We start from the raw sequence: 16,725 nt of genomic DNA on the forward strand, positions 1-16,725 counted from the left end.
GTACCTTTTGATGGGTTTCATTGTTTTGTTTATTTTGCTGTAGTCAGTACAAACACCTTCAAATTTCCTTCTGTAACAAATGTTTTTCAAAGTCATCATTCTGACCTCGCTGATGGAGCCGGTCTGCAAACCTTGCAGCCGGGTCGATTTTTGCACGGGCTTCTAACGTCGACACACAAAAGTTTACGGCCTCTTTGAGGAACCGATTTCCAAGCTAAGAGAACAAATGAAAGTGTTCGCTCATCTTTCGAAAAATATTCCTGCGCTTGATATGTTCGCCACTCTTCATCGGGTTCTCAGTAATGAATACAGAATGTGACATCGGTTTTTCACACACGTAGGTTTTTGTCTTCCATTTCTGGAGAGTTATTTCCTCGTCTGACGTTTTATTTTCTTGATTTATTCATCTTCAACTTGCTACGAAAAACCTCTTCTCTCCTAGCGACTGTTCTGTCCCTTTTAAAAGTAATCTGCATGGAAACCTTGACTTTGCATTTTAGATTTTTAGGGTTCTTGTCGGTTATTCTGCGCCCCCGTTACTCGCTCTATACACTCACAGCCGAGGCCGCCGGCATCTGAGCTGAAAGCGCCCGTGGCGGGCTAGGAGAGAGGGTGTCATGTTGGCGACAGGCTCCTGCTGGCGGCCAGCGAGCCCGCCGAGGTTAACGGGGGCGCTGGGGTCAGCGCCCTCGAAGTTGGGGGCCTCGGGCGGAGCCGCACCAGGGCCGCGGCGACCGCTCAACCGGAGCTCCCGGCAGTCCCGCTGCCTCCACCGGAAAAGAATCGCCTAATCTGTCGCGATCCCACGGAGATCTTGCTCTTCCCTGGCAGTCTCCGCGAACAAGCGCGTCGCTGGGCCGACGAGAGGAAAAGCCCAGGCCTGGGGCGGAGGAGGAATGAGGGGCCGAGAGCCGGGGGGATTTCCTCCCGCGCTTCCCCCTCCAACGGGAGCGGAAAATGTGATTTGCTGTGCATTCCAGGCGCAGTTCCCTGGGGTGACCTCTCCCAGCCGGTCCGGGCGGGGGGAGCAGACAAAGAGGCGAGGCCGGCAGAGAGAGGGGACCCCGCGGGGAGGCAGGAGGGGTGCGGGGGGCGGGGGCAGTACCGGGAAAGGGGGCGGATAGCGGGTCCCGCGGCGGCGGCGGCGCCTGGCCAATGAAGAGGCGCGGCCCGGGGCGCCGCGCTCCGCCGCCGGCATTTAAACGGGAGACGGCGCGATGCCCCTCACTCGGTGCGCCCTCCGCGGACCGGGCGACCCAGTGAGCCGCAAGAGCGGTGCTCTCTGCCCCGCTGACCCCACGCGGAGCCCGCGCGGCTCTGGCCGCGGCCGCACACCGCGCCACGCGTCGAGAGCGCAGGCCCCGAAGGCCCGCCGCATTGACAGGTGAGCGCGGAGACGCAGGCGTGTGTGTGTGCGTGTGTGTGTAGGGGTCGGGAAACGACTCCCGCGTCCCCCTCGGTGCGCGACAGCCCTTCCTGCGCGCAGGCCGAAGCCCCGCGTTCCCTGGGTGAACCCCAAAGAACCATCGCAGGGTCCTTCGTGGCCAAGGTCTTGGCTGCCTTGACCTCACCTTGTGCAGTGTGCAGGGCATGACTGGGAAAGAGGATGTTAAGAGCAGGAACCCCGCACCCCATTGCCACCTCCCGGAGCTCCGCTAATACTCTGCTAGTGTGCGTGGCAGCCGCGCTTGCCAGGCGTGCCCGCTGGGTGAGGGCGCGGAGACCGTGCGTACAGAGCGCAGAGGGAGAATGAGCGCCGGGGAGTAGCGGGGAGCAGCAGGAACCTTCGGCCCGACCACAGACGACGGGAAAAGTTGCAACGAGAGGGTCTCCTGTGTTTGAGGCGGGACTCTGGGTCTGGGGACTTCAGGGCGGGCCCGTCGGAGGGCTGTGACTGATCCTGCCGTGGGCTGGAAGATCCTGAGAATGAGCGATGTATCCATTTGCCTATCCTCAAGGTGAGATGGAGACTTGTGCAACGGCGGAGCCGCGGCGGAAACCCGACGGTCAGGTAACCGGACGGGTGAGGTACAGTGAGCCGTCCGGGACGCCGAGGCCCGGGAGTCCATGGTGCTCACACCGCAAATAGCACACACAAGTACTTGCGGGCTGCGCACTCTTGGGTGCTGCGTTTCCTCCTAGGATTCTTCCTGCCCCATGCGCGTCTCGACTGAATCGCGGACGTCCAGGCGCTGGGCAGTGACAATCCATCGGGTCCTAATTCCGCGAGCACCGCCCTAATTTGTGTCCGAGAGGACCGTGCAGCGTCTCGCTGCGCGGACGACGCGGGACTGGCCGTGGGAGGCTGGTCCCCGGCTTGGAAACCCAGGTCATCCCCTCGTCTTCACCCGACACTTTGCTGACCGCTCTGCAGCTCACGGAGCAGGGTCGGGGGGTGGTGGGGTGTCGGGGGCCGTCACCTTGCCAGTTGGAGTTATTTGTAGATTTCTGGCTTGGGAAAAACAGACGCGCCACCGTTCTGACTTGGCATTGTCTTCGGATCCCAGCACCGCCTTGGGGGCGCCCCAGTCAGGCTTTTCCCAGAGCGGGGCGCTGATAAGGTACCCCGGCGAGGCAGGGGGCAGACAGGAGTCTCTCCGGTGAAGCCCTGCCAGCCTTCTCCTCCCCTTCCGTCTCTGAATCCCGGCTCTTTTAGATAGAAATACAGCCTCGAAGTTAGGGGTTAAAAGTCTCTTCTTAAATGGTACAAGGGCAGAGAGGCGACCATCGGTAGGAAATTGGATCTCCGGCTGCGAAGAGCAGATCCAAGCGGTGAGCGCGTCTGTTTACGTTCCTCTTCGAGATGGTGCCAGGACACGAGTTGATTAAAATAATCTATTGTGTTAAGTGGGTCACCAGGGATTTAAACTGCCCTAGGGACCCCAGAGTAGTGGCTTTCTCTGACTGTACACGCAAGATAAATAAATAGCGGAGAAGAGTTTAAGATAACCCCCATCCCAGGGCATGGAGTCTTCTTTCACCCCAGGGCTTTTCAGCCCTCACCTCTTTCTTTTTCTTTTTTTGGAAGAGGGGCACTTGAAAGGGTGGGCTTTTCAAAGCAACGAGGGAAAGAAGTATTTTCAGAAAACCACAGGTTCTCCTCTCCTCCCTGGTACACTCCAGCTTACAACAGTAGGTGATCATCCAGTAACCATCACTGGATAAATTGCACACTCCAAATTGTTAGTATTAATTAATTATTTAAGGGCTCTCTAGAACTTGGTTGCTGGGTGTAGTGCTGTAGCGTGTGTGTGTGTGTGTGTGTGTGTGTGTGTGTGTGTGTGTGTGTATTTAACCCCCAGGTCATTGTAGGAATTAAAGTGTTTTGTAAACTTTGTAATTTCACAGGTTTCCTATTTTCTTAAAAGTTCATTTTGAGTGAAATGTTTTGCTAACCCATGCTCGATCTATGGGAAATTCAAGTCGGCTAACCTAGTTTTAGGTGAATGGCTACACAGGGGAGAGTAGAAACCTATTACATCTCTGCATCTCTGAATGAAAGCTGCCTGCCTTGTCTTTATACTTAAGTCCGTAAGGTTTAAGTATTAAAAGTGATATAATGCCAAGAAATTTTATGCCACAAACCCCTCTCCCAAGAAATGCTTGTCAGCAGCAAAGCAGTACAGAACAAAGTGAAGGACAGATGGAAAACCTAAACCTTATATGTAAAAGGAGTGGGAGATGTAGGGGAGGCGACTTAGCATCCAACTGAAAGGCACAGATCAGGCCAGTGTTATAAGCCTATGTCTTGCATCTGCAAGGAATTGTCTTTAGTTTTAACATACGCTTTTAGAAATGTGAAGTACAACAGTATTTCCTGGGATCAGAAAGGTTTTCTCCTTCACATATGAACAAAACAGAGAATTATTTGAGTTACAATATTCATCACATTTGATTGCATTAGAAACAAGTCCATGTGTCCCTTATTAAATACTGTGCTGCCTGTCCGTAGAATAATTCTTAAGGACATGTGTTTGGGGACTCAGAAGAATGGGACTCAAACCCCGACTTCCCCACGAGGGGATGTGTGACCTTGGACACACTCCTAACTTTTCAGAGTCTAGATTCCCTGGTTGGTAAAAGGAAGACGATATTATCTACCTCCTATTTTGTTGTGAAAAATCAATTATAAAGTTCTGTCAGAATTGAGTATATTGCCTCACATAGGGTTTAAAAATATAGGTAGCTCTCATTATGAGTGGTGGCATTTGGAGAGGCAGTAAGATTTTAGGACTTCAAGGTGTACCACAAGATGGTTCTGAAATTAAATCCCAAGTCCTGCTCACACAGAGATCAACACACACCTTTTACTACAACATAGAACCTATGCTTTGGCTGTCTCAATTGTGCCGCTTAGTAAACATTTAACATTCATTACTTCCCAACTTGTTTCCTGTTGACCGCAAAAATTGTATACTATCATTAACTTCATAAAAAAAAAATCTTCCAAGAGACTGGAGAGCCCCTGAGATGCTTCTCTGAGCCCTCTATGATGTTGGCCCCCAGCCTGACTTAGCCTGGGTGGTCTTCAACATAGAAAAGATGCAGTTAGTGTGCTTCTAGGACACACAGGTGAGATTTATCCTCTACTATTTTGCCAACCATTTTGGTACAAATTGAAAACAGAAAATCAACCCAGCAGATTCTTAAGAACATCACTGCTCAATTTTTAAAATTTGACTATCTTTCTAAAACTTGAAGATCCAATTTAAAATGTTTGTCCTTAAAGATGTAGTCCTGAGAAAAAGAAATAGGGTCTTCTATAATCAGGCCTGAACTTAGAGCCTTTGCTGTCATTTCCATCTTTTACTTTTTTTTTTAATGCTGGTGAATAATTTGCTGTCATGCCTGTTGAATAGCTTTCTAAAACATTGATCAGACATTCAGCCACAGACATCTGGCTTGCTGATCATTGTCTCCTCACTGTTAATCCCACTCAGCACTCCATTTAACTGATTACAAGCAGGTTGGTTAGCTAAAATGAGAAATATGGCGAGAAGCGTGCTGAAAGGAGCTGGCCTAAACTTTCCCAAAGACATTGAGGATATTAGAAACAGGTTACACATAGCACTTTTATTCCTCATTCCCAAGAATTAGATGATTGTATTCTTATGGCCTGGTGAAGGTTAGAATAAATCACCATGACCTGCACAGGACAAAGGTGGCTGATACGGGTTATCTTTGGGCAGATGTTTGCTTTTGATCACTCAGGGTAACCTGAAGGAAAGCATCAGGGACAGAAGACATACTTTGAGAGTATCTGTGTCCTCTGAGACAAGTGGATTAGATGGGAGGACAGTGGTAAAGGGGAAAAAAAGTTAGGAGTGGGTGGGTCTTGCTGGTAGGAAACAGTTGCAGAGAAAACTCACCATGAAAATATAATCACATGACTTGGTGAAGCAGAAATGCATTGAGGGGAAGCTGAGGCAGCCTTTGGAAAGAATATTATCTGCAAAGGAGAAATAAGGGAGATCTTTGTAGGTGTCTGATGCACTCTGGGTCCATGAGTTGCAGCTTTAATTTAATAATGTGAATGGGTCATTTCAGAATGCAAGTTACCAGAAATGTTTTCAGCTCATGGTTGAACATGGGTGATAATCCATAAGACCTAAATCTGGGTTGGCCTTTGCTTCTATTTTTTATAATGGGGCACTCTGCTAGATGTCAAGGTGAAGAATTTATGTGCAAGAAACATATTTTCTTGGTTTCCCTCATGTCTAGATATTTACAGATTGCAAATTATTTAGTGACGATACAATTGGAATTTCAAGAACACATCAATCCTATTTCCTTCAGTACATGATCAAGATCATTTGGTGTGGGGGGAGGTTGAATGATTGATCACGATGACTTAACAGAGCCCTGGTACTACCACTAAGTATAGTTTTCATCCCCCCTGCACCTCCCCGCCCCCGCCCGCCCCAGCCTTACTCATGTGGGATATGCAGAGTTTTCAGAGCATTGCTCTAAGAACTTGAGGTCTCTGTTGAGTGAGATTCATAAAGTTGTTTTTTCTTCTCTTCAAATAACTAGTTATAAGATTTAAGAACTTAAAAGCTGAAGATATTTAAGAGTAAGCTTTACATTTTTGTGTAGCCATTTCATAATATTTTTTCACACATGATAAATCTTATTTTGAGAAAAAATTTACTTTTCTTAAAAACAATCTGTCACTCTAGACCCCTTTTTCTTATAGGGTTTGCACACTCCCATAGGAACAGGAAGTTGGTCCAAATTAAAACAGAAAACCACAGTTGACTAATTTTGAATTTACTGCTTTACTCTTGGTTTCTGCCCAAGTGAATCCAGTGGCTTCAATGGGAAAATAAACCCCACGGTGTTCTCCAGGGACCTGGTAAAAAGTAGTGAGTATTTGGAGTTTTCCTAGAAAAAGGAAGAAAAGTATTAAGAAGCTCCCAAGGCTAGAAGGAGACAGAAATCGAAAGTTGGCTTGGCTCATCAGCTTGTGGGAATGCATTTTAAATGCAAAGAACAGAAGTTTTGCTGGTCAGTGTGGTCCATGACAATCATCATTGAATAAAAGAGAGCCCACTCTGCCAGGAATGGAAGAGGAGGTAATGAATAAGCCCTTAGAACTCTCAAACTTGGTTTTATTTAAGGACAAATGGAAAAATGCCCGATAGGAAAAGATGAATATAAAGAAGGTCCTAAGAGGTGAAGAGAAAGAAAACTGCATTTTTTGGATAGCTGTTTGTGGGCAGGGCTGGCCCCATGGCCCCATGACTTGAACCTGTCCTATGAGGTCATCATACATTCCTAGTCAAGTCTCCGATTGGCCTCTGTGATTCTGGCTCTGCAGTCTTGCTCTGGAGGCTTCAGTTTTTCTGGAGGCCCCTTTTAGGAGAGATGGGGAAGATGGTGGGTGGAGGCCTAAGGCTGTCTTATGTGCTTCTCTTGGACATGGGCAGAGACTGAATTTTAGTTTAGATCCTGGCCTGGAATTGAGTGAAGAACAGAAACTTTGAAAGCTTCCCAAATTCACACTATATTTGCTCAGGAGAGGATTGTCACGGCTCAAGTTATCCTGGTCTCTGGAGAAAATCAGACTGTTTTATAACTGGGTTGTCCTCATGAGTGATTTTTTTTTTTTTTTTTAAAGACAAAACAAGGAAATTAATTTTTTGTTGTTGTTGAGGCCAAAAAGGCTCTGTTTAAAGAACGGGGATGTTGTAACATAAACTGACAAAAACCAGGGAGTCTGCCGTCAGAGCTGGAGCTAAATGTCACATTATCAGCTCCAAACTTGAACTTGCCCAAAAGTGTTAGGTTAATGTTTAAAAGGTGCCATTTAAGAATATCTTGATTTTCATATTTACTTGTCTTAATTTGACATTATCCTTAGGGTTGCATGGTCTTTACTACAGGACTTGCCCCTTAGAGGATGTAGAATCTACCCTGCCTTTGTCTTTGGAAGGTAACTGCTCCAGCTACTAATTCCAGCCTGTATTGTTCTAGGGGGGCATGATGAGGTTACTGTTCAATTGCACTCAGTGGTTATCATGTGTCACACTGGTGGTCAGAAGGGAGCAGGCAAATGGGTGCTTCACAACTGTGTCCTTGGGTTCAGAACCACAATGGCCGTGTAAGACAGGGAAAGCCTCAGGATCCATCAGGTTCACTGTTATAGCCTGAGGAGGGAGGCTGTGAATTTGAAACTGCACTCATTGAAAAGAAGATCCTTTCACATTTTCACAGCACCTTCCATGCCCCATAGCTACGGGTACCACAGACCTTGCTGTTGCAAGCTTGTTAGAAAGGCAGACCTACTGAATGACAATCTGCATTATAACAATATCCCTGTGTGACTGTCTGCAAAGTCAGGTTCGAGAAGCACTGTCCCAGCAGAATCTTTAATACTCTGATGCTTCTCTCTTGCACCCTCCTTTTGAAAAATATACTTATCCTGTTCTTCCTTCTCTGTCTGTCCCGCCTTCCCCAAATATACTGCTTTAAAATAGTCTTCCTTTCTCTTATTTACACTCCTCATTCCATTCATTTTTCTCTCTCTCCACCTTTGCTTTCCTTTTTTTTTTTCCTTTTTGGTCAATTTTCCTATAGCCTCCTCTTCTCTTATTTTAATTTTTTTTTGCCATTGTTCCTGCTGACCAATATCTAATTCCAGACCCAGTCATAATAATTCACTATCATAAACTTATTCAACATATCTCTGGCAATTATCTATGTAAATATTTGCACACACCTGTTTTCTTGTGCCCATTTTTCTACCTTGTAAATTTCATATACACATCCATGCACATACACACATATATGTGAAGGACATGTTTCATCATTTGGAAGTGTATCATGGTATTTGTTGTTGTTCAGTTGCTAAGTTGTGTCCGACTCTTTGCAACCCCATGGATTGCAGCACACCAGGCTTCCCTGTCCTTCGCTGTCTCCCGGAGTTTGCTCAGATTCATGTCCGTTGAGTCGGTGATGCTGTCTAACCATCTCATCCTCTGCCAGCCCCTTCTCCTTTTGCCTTCAAACTTTCCCAGCATCAGGGTCTTTTCCAGTGAGTCAGCTCTTCAGTGGTCAAAGTATTAGAGCATCAGCTTCAGCATCAGTCCTTCCAATGAATATTCAGGGTTGATGTCCCTAAGGTTTGACTCGTTTGATCTCCTTGCAGTCCAAGGGATTGTTAAGAATCTTCTACAGCACCACAATTCGAAAGCAGCACTTCTGCGCTCTGCCTTCTTTATGGTCCAATTCTCATATCCATACATGACTACTGGAAAAACCACAGCTTTGACTATATGGACCTTTGTTGTCAAAGTGATATCTTTGCTTTTTAATATGCTGTCTAGGTTTGTCATAGCTTTTCTTCTAAGAAGCAAGCATCTTTTAATTTCATGGCTGCAGTCACCATCCGCAGTGATTTGGGAGCCCAAGAAGAGAAAAATCTGTCCCTGATTCTACTTTTTCACCTATTATTTGCCATGAAGCGATGGGACTGGATGCCATGATCTTTATTTTTTTAATGCTGAGTTTCAAGCCAGCTTTTTCACTCTCTTCTTTCACCCTCATCAAGAGATTCTTTAGTTCCTCTTCACTTTCTGCCATTAGAGTAGTATCATCTGCATATCTGAGGTTATTTCTCCTGGCAATCTTGATTCCAGCTTGTGATTCATCTAGCCCAGCATTTTGCATGATGTACTCTGCATATAGTTTGATAATACATAGCCTTGTTCTCCTTTCCCAATTTAGAACCAGTCAGTTGTTCCATGTCCAGTTCTAACTGTTGCTTCTTGACCCACATACAGGTTTCTCAAGAGACAGGTAAGGCAGTCTGGTACTTCCATCTCTTTAAGAACTTTTCACAGTTTGTTGTGATCCAAACTGTCAAAGGCTTTAGCATAGTCAATGAACCGGAAGTAGATGCTTTTCTGGAATCCCTTTCTTTCTCTATGATCCAAGAAATGTTGTCAGTTTGATCTCTGGTTCCTCTTCCTTTTCTAAATCCTGGTGTACATCTGGAAGTTCTCAGTTCATGTACTGCTGAAGCCTGGCTTGAAGGATTTTTGAGCAGAGTGACCTTGCTAGCTTGTGAAACACACAAAATTGTGCAGTAGTCTGAACATTCTTTGGGATTGCCCTTCTTTGGGGTTGGAATGAAAACTGACCTTTCCCAGTCCTGTGGCCACTGCTGAGTTTTCCAAACTTGCTGACATACTGGGGGCTTCTCTGGTGGCTCAGACAGTAAAAACTATGCCTGCAATGCAGGAGACCTGGGTTCGATCCCTGGGTCAGGAAGATCCCCTGGAGAAGGGAATGACTACCCACTCTAGTATTCTTGCCTGGGGAATTCCATGGACAGAAGAGCCTGGCAGGCTACAGCCCATGGGGTCACAAAGAATCTGACATGACTCATGACTGAGCAACTTTTTTGAGTGCAGCACTTTAACAGCATCAACTTTTAGAATTTTAAAGAGTGCAACTGGAATTCCATCACCCCCATTCGCTTACTTTTCACTTCAGGATGTCCAGCTCTAGGTGAGTGACCACACCATCATGGTTATCCTGGTCATTAAGATCTTTTCTCTACAGTTCTTCTGTGTATTCATGTCACCTGTTCTTAATCTCTTCTGCTTCTGGGAGGTCCTTACCATTTCTGTCCTTTATCATGCCCATCATTGCATGAAATGTTCCCTTTACATCTTGAAGAGATTTCTAATCTTTCCCATTCTATTGTTTTCCTCTATTTCTTTGCATTTTTCTCTTAAGTCCCTCCCCCCTTTTAAAAAAAAATCTTCCCTTTGTTATTCTCTGTAACTTTGCATTCATTTGGGTATATCTTTCCCTTTACCCTTGCCTTTCACTTTTCTTCTTTTCTCAGCTATTTTAAAGCCTCCTTAGATAACCATTTTGCCTTCTTGCATTTCTTTTTCTTTGGGATGGTTTTGGTCACTACCTCTTGTACAATGTTATGAACCTCCAACCATAGTTCTTCAGGCACTCTACCAGATCTAATACCTTGAATCTATTGATCACCTCTACTGTATAATCATAGGGATTTGATTTAGGTCATACCTGAATGATATAGTGGTTTTCCCTACTTTCTTCAGTTTAAGCCTGAATTTTGCAACGTGGTTCTCATGATCTGAGCCACAGTCAGCTCCCAGTCTTATTTTTGCTGACTGGATAGAGCTTCTTCATCTTCAGCAGCAAAGAACATAATCAATCTGATTTCATTATTGACCATTTGGTGATGTCCATGTGTAGAGCTGTTTCCTGGGTTGTTGGAAAAGTGTTTGCCATGACCAGCATGGTCTCTTGACAAATCTCTGTTAGCCTTTGCCCTGCTTCATTTTGTACTCCAAGGTCAAACTTGCCTGTTATTTCAGGTACCTCTTGGCTTTACTTTTGCATTCCAATCCCCTATGATAAAAAGGACATTTTTTTTTTTTTTTGGTGTTAGTTTCAGAAGGTGTTGTGAGTCTTCAGTCTTCACAGAACTGGTCAACTTCAGCTTCTTCAGCACCAGTGGTTGGGAAATAGACTTTGATTACTGTGATGTTGAATGGTTTGCCTTGGAAATTCACCAAGATCATTCTGTCATTTTTGAGCTTGCACCCAAGTACTGCATTTCAGACTCTTTTGTTGACTATGAAGGCTACTCTCTTTCTTCTAAGGGATTCTTGCCCACAGCAGTAGATATAATGGTCATCTGTTGAAGTCACCCATTCCGGTCCATTTTAGTTCATGGATCCCTAAGATGTTGATGTTCAATCTTGCCATCTCCTGTCTGACCATGTTCAATTTACCTTGATTGGTGGACCTAACATTCCAGGTTCCTATGTAATATTGTTCTTTACAGCATCAGAGTTTACTTTCACCACCAGACACATCCCACAACTGAGCGTCATTTCTGCTTTGGCTCAGCCACTTCATTCTTTCTGAAGCTATTAGTAATTGCCCTCTGCTCTTCCCCAGTAGCATATTGGACACCTTCTGACCTGGGCAGATGGGGGGTGGGGAATCATATTTTGGTGTTATATCTTTTTGCCTTTTTGTATGGTTCACAGGTGGGCTTCCCTGGTGGCTCAGTGGTTTAGAATCTGCTTGCAGTGCAGGAGACTCAGGAGATGCAGGTTCCATTCCTGGGTCGGGAAGATCCCCTGTAGAAGGAAATGGCAACCCACTCCAGTGTTTTTGCCTGGAGAATCCCATGAACAGAGGAGCCTGCTGGGCCACAGTCCATAGGGTCGCAAAGAGTCCAACACTACTGAGTGATTGAACACACATGCACATTGTTCATGAGATTTCAGGCAAGAATACTGGAGTGGGTTGCCATTCCCTGCTGCAGGAGATCTTCCCCTACCCAGGGACCGAACCTGTGTCTCCTGAGTCTCCTGCATTGGCAGGCAGATTCTTTACCACTCAACCACCTTGGAAGTCCCAGTTGAGTCCATATCTTGGCTTATTTGCTGTATAACTCTGGATGAGCTAATTCATGGCTTCATGGCTCAGAGGGTAATGAGAATAGCAGTACCCAATACCTGGAGATATTGTGAAAGCAAAAGAAATCATTTACATCAAGTGTTTACCAAGTGCCTGATAAAATATTGGCTGTTTTATTCATGCTTTTGTTAATTAACTTTTCTGTTTTTCATGCCTCCTCTCTATCTCCTCTTTTTAGCATGAGCCGCACAGCCTACACTGTGGGAGCCCTGCTTCTCCTCTTGGGGACCCTGCTGCCAGCTGCCGAGGGGAAAAAGAAGGGGTCCCAAGGGGCTATTCCCCCACCAGACAAGGCCCAGCACAATGACTCGGAGCAGACTCAGTCTCCCCAGCAGCCTGGCTCCAGGAACCGGGGGCGGGGCCAGGGGCGGGGCACCGCCATGCCCGGAGAGGAGGTGCTGGAGTCCAGCCAGGAGGCCCTGCATGTGACCGAGCGCAAATACCTGAAGCGAGACTGGTGCAAAACCCAGCCGCTGAAGCAGACCATCCACGAGGAGGGCTGCAACAGCCGCACCATCATCAACCGCTTCTGCTACGGCCAGTGCAACTCCTTCTACATCCCCAGGCACATCCGGAAGGAGGAGGGCTCCTTTCAGTCCTGCTCCTTTTGCAAGCCCAAGAAATTCACCACCATGATGGTCACGCTCAACTGTCCCGAACTCCAGCCACCCACCAAGAAGAAGAGGGTCACGCGTGTCAAGCAGTGTCGTTGCATATCCATCGATTTGGATTAAAGCCAGGCACACCCAGCCTGTCCTTGGGATGCAGGCCTCAGGCGGGCCCAGAGACAGACCTCAATCAACCTGATTCTTACTTGGCTTAAACCTAGAGGCAAGAAGGACCACCAGCTGCCTCCTCCCAGGAGCCTGCTAGTGCGTAGTTTGTGTGCATGAGTGTTCGTGGGTGCCTGTGGGTGTTTGCAGACACCAGAGGAAACACAGTCTCTGCTAGAGGGCACTTCCTAGTATGTAAATGTATCTGCTTCCTTGCGGGATGACACAGAAAACCCAAGCTACTACCCCAGGCACTTTGGGGGGAGGGGGCGGTGGGCAGGCTGTAGTCTGGGTCTGCCTCGGTCTTCCATGTGCCCTCCTGGGGACCAGATCCTCCTTTCCAAATGAATGTTAATGGAGAGGCTTCTCTGAGGGCGTGAGACCTGTTTTGTGCTGCCTTGGCCTTGGAAAAGATGTTTTACCCTGTGCTTGCTTCCCTCCTTCCTCTTCCCTCTCCCAGGCCATCCCAGGCCATCCCCTCTTAGGATCTCAGTGACTATTTCTGTCCACCACCTTCCCTGTCAAGGATTCTAAAGCAACTTGCTTGACCATAGATGCAAATGTTTCCTATTTGGGGAAGACCTTTGAGGCTCTGGGGGAAGTTGATGGTGCAAGGACAAGAAGGATAGAGGGTTGAGAGAAGGGAGAGATTGCGGGTGAGAACCAGTTGGTCCAGCAAAATTCAGGCGGGAGATGGGCAGGGTGTGGAAAGGCCAACCTCCAAACACAGTGAGACTCTTGCTTTAGCAAATTTCCCCCTGATGTTTAAAGAAGAGAAATAGAATTGCCAAAAAGTCATTAGCTTTGGCAGTCACTGTGACCGTTGAAATTAGCTGTAACTCAATACCAAACTTAAAACATAAATATTGACCACTCCTATTTTCAGAACCAAGTGAGTGAAACCAAAACAGCCCCTCCTGCTTTGCCCCTCAGATGGACAAAAGATGTAATTCAGAAACTCCTACACAGGAATAGGAAAAAGACAAAAACCTCGTAAGCAGAAGGTCTTGTTATCTGTCCTTTTGGCTGGGTTATCATCACCCTTTCCCCGGTTCATTGTTTCTGTGTGGTGCTTCTGAGAACCACAACCCTGTAGGATAAAGATGCTGTCTGCTGGGTGAGTGTACCTGGCAGTGAAGGATCCGGCTGAGATAAAAGAGTTTAGGGCCTGCTCCTTTCCACTCATTTGGGGTCTGTTTTAGCCATCGTTTGCGATTGAGCTGGAGAGCAGAGCAGAGTAAGGCAAGGAAGGCAATTGCTTCTGGCTAAGGAGTAGTTAAAAGGCAGGGAGGAGATGTAAGGGTATGACCTGTGTTTCTTCCTTCACCCTCTGAGGGTCTGAGGGAAACCCCAGTTAAGAAATCAGAGCATTTGTGTGCATTCGCTGTCCTACTGCTGGTAGGATTTATATAACATTATAGCCTCTTGGAACCTACCGGTAGTTGCTGTTCTCTGATTAAACTTGGGTTATTTGCAATGCCTATTTAGGATTTATCTAATGGCCAAAGTGCAGGGTGGGTAAACCTTCCTGCATTTTGGATTTGGCCAACCTGCTTTCTTCAAGCCTGAAGTTTTATATGTAAACCACCCCACCCCCATACTCTTTTTGCCTTGCATCTTCTCAATCTCACCAGCCAAGTCATGTGTAACATGGGAAACAAACACCATGGACTTGCATTTAGGTTGCCCATGAAGGCTCTAGCGTTCAAAGAATCATTGCAACTAAAGAGGCTGCTTTTATTTTATTTTTGTTTTGGTCCAGTGCTCTCCCCACTAACAACTAAATAGGAACCATACTTTGAAGCAGAAAGTCATCTTGAACACCCAAAATATTGAGTCTAATTTTAAAACGTTGAAACTCACTACTGATGATTCTACACTAGGAGAATTTGTGCTAACATATAGTCTGTGCATTTCACATACACTGTAGTCCCTGCCCTAAATCCTTCTATCGTCCACATCCTCCAGCAATAAAGCACATAATGGATTTAATTAAGCATGCAAATACTAAGCTAGAATTTTGAGGGTGGGAGAGAAGAAAAGAAGGGAGAAGGAGCTGAAAATATACAACCACACTAGAAAGGGAAAATAACATTCAGAACCAGCAGACACCAAATCTCTCTTGTTTTAACTGCCACAAGCTTGCAATTTTGTTAAAAAGAGATGACTTAAGTTGGCAGCAGGAATCTTCTTTTAGTAGCTTGTACCACAATTTTGCATGTAAGTCGGATTTGGCTTAAGTGAAGAGAATTTGCTCAAAATGAACTTCACTGGGATAATATGCAACATAACTGCTCTAAAAGCATAGCGCTACCCAAAGAAGGGGATGTCTGCTTTTCTTTTTGTGCCTATATTAAAACTAGCCCAAGTCCCATGCATCTTCCAACATTATTGAAAGTGCCATATCTGTTAATATTGTATTGGAGTCACTGATGATGTAATGATATGTTTTTTTCATTACTATAGTAGAATTTTTATGGCAAGATATTTGTGATCTAGATCTTTCCTATTAAAATAATGCCAAACACCAAATATGAATTTTATGATGTACACTTTGTGCTTGGCATTAAAAGAGAAAAAACACACATCCTGCGTCTGTAAGTTGTTTTTTGTTATTGTAGTTCTGCAAAGTTAAAAATGTAAGCGAATAATCTGGAGGAAAGGATAATTTCCACTGTGTGGAATGTGAATAGTTAAACAAAAAGTTATGGTTATTTAATGTAATTATTAACTCAAATCCTTTGGTCACTGTGATTTCAAGCATGTTTTTTTCTTCTCCTTTATATGACTTCCTCTGAGTTGAGCAAGGAAGAAGCTGGCACATTGTATGTTGTTGGAGGTTTTTATCAGGTCAGAGGGAAACAATAAAATCTTGACACATCTGAACGTGCTTATAGAGTCAAGACCTGAGCTTTTATTTTTATAATTGAATGTTCCTTAAAGGTTAACATTTCTGAGGCATCCTAAGAGAGATCTTAAATGTTATTTTGGAAGAATTAAATGTGCATATACTAATAGCCAATAATAATGAATTGTCCACAAGTCCTTTTATGGAGAAAATCTAAAATAAAAAATGTATGTACAGAACATTTATAAATGACAAGTTAATGCTAAAGAGTGAAAGTAGTTCTACTGATTTGTCATTCTCAATATATTTAATATCAACTGCATTATGTATTATGTCTGCTTTAATCATTTGAAAAACAGAGAATTATGAAGACTATGATCAAGGTCCTTTGCTGTCTATGAGGATAAGGGGGGATTTGGTAGTCTCATAAAAGCTAATTTGGTTGAAAGCGAAGTTCTATGAATCTATAACTAGAATTTAACTTCACCCCAATAATGTTCTATATAACCTTTCCCAAAGAACAACCAATAAATTGAACTTCTTCTCTGTGTGTGTGTGTGTTTCACTGGTAGTGTTCACAGGATAGAGCTGGGGCAGGGATTCATTTGTCATGGGAAGTGAGGTAGAAAATAGATCATGAGATCTCTTGTGATCGGAAAAGGAATTTATTTCCTCCATTCACACTTTCCAGATCTCACTTGATTTCAGGAGGACACCTCAGGCAATGGCAGTTAGAGGCAGGGGAAAGCTGGTGAACAGTAGAAAGTACCAACTTCTTCCCCAGAGCTAGAAAGAAGAGTTAAAATGCTTCTGAGAAGCCTTCAGATAGTGGAAGAATTGTTGAGCTGAAATGGTAATAGCTTTATTCTTGAGGTATTCAAGGGAAAAAGGGGAGAAAGATTTGGGGCTCAGTAGAATAAGGAGCTCTCTAATGATGAGAGTGATTCAGCAATGCAATGAACTATCTTTGAGATAGTCAACTCCCTTGGAAATATTAAATCATATGCTTGATATCATTTGATAGGGATTTGAGGCATTGTGAATTATTGCCCTGGTTATGCAACTGAATGAGTGAATTTCTGAGGTCCCTTCCTACTTAGATGGGCAATACAGGATTGCTGC

The 16,725-nt window shown here is 45.1% G+C and overlaps 1 protein-coding gene across 2 annotated transcripts; it reads left to right on the top strand.

Moving 5' to 3' along the window:
• The first annotated feature begins 782 nt into the window (after window positions 1-782).
• On the top strand, window positions 783-16,153 carry GREM1 (gremlin 1, DAN family BMP antagonist). 2 transcript variants are annotated; one of them, XM_043920582.1, is made up of 2 exons: window positions 783-1,384; window positions 12,161-16,153. In XM_043920582.1, exons 1-2 carry the CDS (start codon window positions 1,218-1,220, stop codon window positions 12,714-12,716), a joined length of 723 nt encoding a protein of 240 aa, XP_043776517.1. In that variant the 5' UTR covers window positions 783-1,217; the 3' UTR covers window positions 12,717-16,153. The 2 variants fall into 2 exon arrangements, with proteins under 2 accessions (XP_043776517.1, XP_043776518.1); XM_043920583.1 differs by lacking the exon at window positions 783-1,384 and adding an exon at window positions 1,449-1,958.
• The last annotated feature ends 572 nt before the right edge of the window (window positions 16,154-16,725 follow it).

Source organism: Cervus elaphus, chromosome 12, assembly GCF_910594005.1.
Source record: "Cervus elaphus chromosome 12, mCerEla1.1, whole genome shotgun sequence".
Taxonomy (NCBI): Eukaryota; Metazoa; Chordata; class Mammalia; order Artiodactyla; family Cervidae; genus Cervus; species Cervus elaphus.

What these genes read in the sequence shown, in the direction of transcription:
- GREM1 (XM_043920582.1), top strand. Translation starts at nt 1,218, where the DNA reads ATGCCCCTCACTCGGTGCGCCCTCCGCGGACCGGGCGACCCAGTGAGC. An exon ending in AAGGCCCGCCGCATTGACAG is followed by an intron (nt 1,385 to 12,160) that starts GTGAGCGCGGAG and finishes TCCTCTTTTTAG; the next exon opens with CATGAGCCGCACAGCCTACA.